This window comes from Centruroides sculpturatus, unplaced genomic scaffold (assembly GCF_000671375.1).
Source record: "Centruroides sculpturatus isolate CEXI.00-Female unplaced genomic scaffold, Cexi_2.0 scaffold5210, whole genome shotgun sequence".
NCBI lineage: Eukaryota > Metazoa > Arthropoda > Arachnida > Scorpiones > Buthidae > Centruroides > Centruroides sculpturatus.
This window is the reverse complement of record NW_019389297.1, coordinates 1-4730: the sequence shown is the minus strand read 5'-3', so window position 1 is coordinate 4730 and position 4730 is coordinate 1. Positions and strand designations below refer to the sequence as shown.

The 4730-nt window shown below is 31.1% G+C and overlaps 1 protein-coding gene across 1 annotated transcript; it reads left to right on the top strand.

Annotated features, from left to right (window-relative positions):
* The first annotated feature begins 1676 nt into the window (after window positions 1-1676).
* Window positions 1677-4709, top strand: LOC111617227 (major facilitator superfamily domain-containing protein 6-B-like). Its single transcript, XM_023358555.1, has one exon. It carries the CDS (start codon window positions 3193-3195, stop codon window positions 4480-4482), a length of 1290 nt encoding a protein of 429 aa, XP_023214323.1. The 5' UTR covers window positions 1677-3192; the 3' UTR covers window positions 4483-4709.
* Window positions 4710-4730: the final 21 nt, after the last annotated feature.

Below are 4730 nucleotides of genomic sequence, written 5' to 3'. Positions count from 1 at the left end.
TAAATTTTAAAGCACTTGTACCCATCATTGGATTACACTGTTCATATTTAATGATCTGTACATTTTTCCACTATAAGAAACAATATATAAGTAGTTGTTAATCTGAGATAAGTAACCTGATGCTGGGTACAAGAGCACTCAAAAATATTAAGTAGAATAAATTATATATATATATTATTATTATTATATCTGTAATATATGTAATCATCTTATCATATTTTAATTGATCAATTGAATTGACAGACGATTCTGAAAATATTTGAAAGGTTTGCATTGATGGCATTGATCTTTATGTATATGTAAATGAACTTTAATCAGGAGTACATGGCATATTCATAACATAAAGATAAAGTCCAAAAATATTTTTAAAGCATTTTAATTTTAGGTTCATTTTAGAACATATTTTTATTTATTTTTCAATGTAGTTGCCATCAACCTCAATGTGTTTGATGAGCCTGGAAATGAGTTTCTTGATGCAGATGTCATAGAAATCTCCTACCTGCTGGCATAACTATGTCATTGCCACATCTTGGACCTTGTTGTTGTCATCAAACTTCTTTTCAGAGAGATGTTCCATCAACTTCAGAAAAAGTGATGTTTGCTTTGTGCGAGATATGGACTGTGCAATGGGTATTTCAAAACTTCTCACTTGAATATCTGCGACAACTTTTTTCTGACACAAACTGAGATGGGAGCTATCGTGCAGTAGGATACTATTTTGTGTTTTGCCTGTTTATAATGTCTTCGCCATAAATGGAAACAAGTTGCCAATGAATTTCAGTGGCAGTTTGTCCTTTCAGGCAAAGGAGTTGAATCATTGAACAAACTTCATACTTAGTGGGATTACAATTGACATGGCCATTTTAAACACACTGCAAGCTTAACAATGATACAATTTAAAAGGAGTGACTTATGTCATGTGACTCAGACACAGCAGTACAGAAAACTGTGAAATAATAATTTTCCTTGGATTTTGATTGGCCTTGTATCTTTACTTTCCAAATATTCTTCATGTATCTAAATATAAGCCAACTAAATTTGGATTTTTGACAAGACTATGTCTTGCTTATAAAATCGTACTGCCTGATGTTCTTACCAGCATAGAGGTATGAAGGAGTATATGTCGAGAGTTGATATTTGGCACAGAGTATTAGGTGCCCAAATCATTTGTGCATAAAAAAATCCAGACTTGTAGGTAGTCGGGGGACCGAGAATCGAGTCAAAATAAAATACAAAATGGCGACCCTCTTCTACAAACAGGCAAAACAGCCACCTCACCCCACCGAAGTCAGGTAGGGGAGAGTACCACCCACAATCATTCTAAGAAGTGAATTCTGACCTTAGGACTACACAGTTTCTTCTATGTTAAATAAAATTTGTAATCTAATTTTGTAAATTTGAAGTGCTTCATATATGACGTTAAAACGGTTTTATGTCATTACAAGTGGGCTTTTTTAACATTGTGTAGTATAGTAAAATTGTAGGATCAATAAAAATTTGACATATTAAGATTGTCGTTACATCCGATGACATTATAATCAGGTTAAACTGTATATTGTTTGTGCAAAATAAAAAAAATAATTTTGGACAATACAATAGCCACAATTATTTTTTTCAAAAACAGGAACTTTTCGTTACGCATTGACAAAAATTCAACCTGGGCCGACATGCAACGGAGAAAAATTTTAAAATTAGATAGGTTAATTTCATCGAATATGCATCATGGCCAGCGAAGTTTGAACGATTGCGCCCAAATGCAGTGATATCAAAGAAGATAGAATGAGAACGAGACCTTCCTTGAGCATCAAAGAGATTGTCCCTGAGACATAGTCGTGTCTGAAATATGGTTTTGCCTTGTTTGTATTAAATTCTATAATTTTTAAAATTGCATATATAAATTACTGATTTGTGTGTATATTTATGAGATTAGGTAGAAAAGTCCCAAAGGACAGTTGATATTTACTTGTAAAAATAAATAAATAAAATATACACAAATCAAGCTAGGTTAATTAGTTTATACTGGATAAATGCAACAAGGAACCTTAAAGTGTTTGTTTTCGGGGTTTAAGAAGTATATACAGATGCAATATTTTGAGACATTTCATCTCACATTCAGATTCAGAGTTGAGAATTAAATTTAATACAAGATGGTACAGTGGTCTACTGTATTTTTAAATTATATTGCATGTTAATTTAAACAACTAAAGTTATAGTTTAGTTATAGGATTACTATCCAGAGTTATTTGGTTAATATTTATTTTGGAATGTATTGGAAATACAGCAAACACTCAATTTAATGGACTAGTTAGAGCAAGTGGGAGTGTGTTAATGTCAAAATCCATGACATTGAACATTATCAATGAAAAGACAGTTGATGTCATTTTAAATTGTAAGGATTAAAAAATTATTTAATAAATAAATAATTCAGAAATTATAGAAAAACACTGTTTCATTATATTCTGCTTCGTGTTTGTGTGTTATTTTTACAGAAAAGAGATTCCATGTATTCCATCCCAACTCTGATTCTAACAGAACATGCTCCCATGCCAACATGGAGTAAACTTAAATTGATGAACTTGAACAGATTTTTTAATCCTTTGTTTTGACCAGCCCCCATTCTGTTCATAATGGGGCAGTTAGGTCGGAACTGACATATCCACGGCAGATCATCAAGGGAAAATACTTGGGGTTTTTCAATCAATCTGGATTCATTTTGTGTCTCCCAGATCAGTGGGCTAACACCTTATCCACTCAGCCATCCTGCTGTCAAGCTTAAATAGCAGCTGAATCAGTTTCCTGCTAATATACCACCTACTCCCCTCTGTTTCTTACTTGTTAGTCAAAATGAATGAATTCTGCAGTTTGTTAAATTGAAAGTTTACTGTATTCATTATTACCGGTAATTAAACAACAGGAAAAATTTTAATAATAAAAATATTCAAAGTTTAAGAGAAAAAATAAAAGTGTGAAATTTTATAAAATATTTTTGCTTTTTTTTAATATTTATTTATAGTTTTAAAATTTTCTTTTATAGCTGAAGCTGGAATATTACCATTTCTATCTGTGATAGCCGGACAACAGCAAATTTCAGCTTCGGCGGTAGGAGTGATATTTACTATTCTTCCTTTTATTACGCTAGCAGCAAAACCATTCTTTGGTAGTGTTGCCGATCATCTACAAAAGTTAAAACTTATGTTGATATTATTTATTATAACATTAACATTATCTTATCATTGTATGTATTATATACCAAAACTTTTTATTAAAAACGAAGAAACAAATTTAAATATTTTGCTATTTTGCAATACAATCACTTCTTATTTCACTTTAGATGATAAATATAATTTGTCGTGCTTCCATTCTGCATTGAAGAATAATTACACAGAATGCAGCATGTCCTGTCAGCCTTGTAACTACTTAAAAAATAAAACAAATATTCATAAATTTGAAAATTTTACATTATTGGACTTTGCTTTGTGCAAACAAGAACATTTACAGTATTCAGTAAGCATTGAAAATATTTCTGATGCTTTTGTTATTACAGAAGCAGCATGGAGAAGTACATCTGTAAATCCAGTATGCTTTGATGAACGACAATTTTATTGCAGTATGAAATGCAATATATCATTTACAAACTGCATCAATAATGAAGAAGTTATTTATAAAACTCCACAGTTTTGGTTATTTTTTACTTTTATTAGTGTTTCCTGGGTTTCTTCTGGTGTAATAACGTCATTATCTGATGCGGCTTGCTACGAATTACTAGATGAAAGGAACGATCTCTACGGAAAACAAAGGTTGTGGGGCACTATAGGATGGGGTGTGTTTAGTTTATTTACTGGTCTTTTAAATGATCTCATAACAGGAGATTCACCACATAAAAATTATTCTGCCAGTTTCTATATGCTCATTGCACTTGTAGTTTTAGATTTAATTATTCTAATAGATTCCAATATTAAAAATGCTAAATTTTCTGAAACCTCTTTCAAAAATGTATGTATGCTGTTTTCCCAGATTCGTATAGTTATTTTTATAACAACTGTTTTTATTATTGGGGCTCTTACGGGTCTTCAATGGTCATACTTTTTTTGGTACATGACAGATTTAAAAGCTAATCAATTAATAATGGGTTTAGCTTTAGGTGTAGAAAGCTTTCTTGGTGAATTGCCATTTTTCTTCTTTGCCGGAGAAATCATAAAAAAGTTAGGTTATGTAAACACCATCAGTCTTACTTTATTTTCTTTTTCAATACGCTATTTATTGTATTCTGTTATTAATGATCCATGGTTGGTTCTACCAGTAGAATTGTTACAAGGACCAACGTTTGGTATATTTTATGCTGCAATGACTTCATATGCAAACATGATGGCACCAGCAGGAACAGAAGCAACAATGCAAGGAATATTAGGAGGAATATTTGAAGGTTTAGGTAAGTTTTTGGATTCTCAAAAATTTTTCAAAACTTTAAATTTCTTATATTAGTTATTTGTATTGTTGAAACTCAATTATCCAAAACAGTTTTTTTAAAATAAAAAGAAACCAGAGTGTGTAGCATTGTACAAAGACTAAATTCTTCATGCCACTAGAAATTGCTTTATCATCTGTCAATTGTGGTGGTACTAAAGTACTGTAGATCACTACATAACATTACATTAGGTTTTGAGTAAAGTAATTTACCTTCATGTACAATAATTACATTATAGTATTTATTGTTTGTGAAATTTTAAATG

Excerpts from the sequence above, each read along its gene's own strand:
- LOC111617227 (XM_023358555.1), top strand. The coding sequence starts at position 3,193 with ATGTTGATATTATTTATTATAACATTAACATTATCTTATCATTGTATG.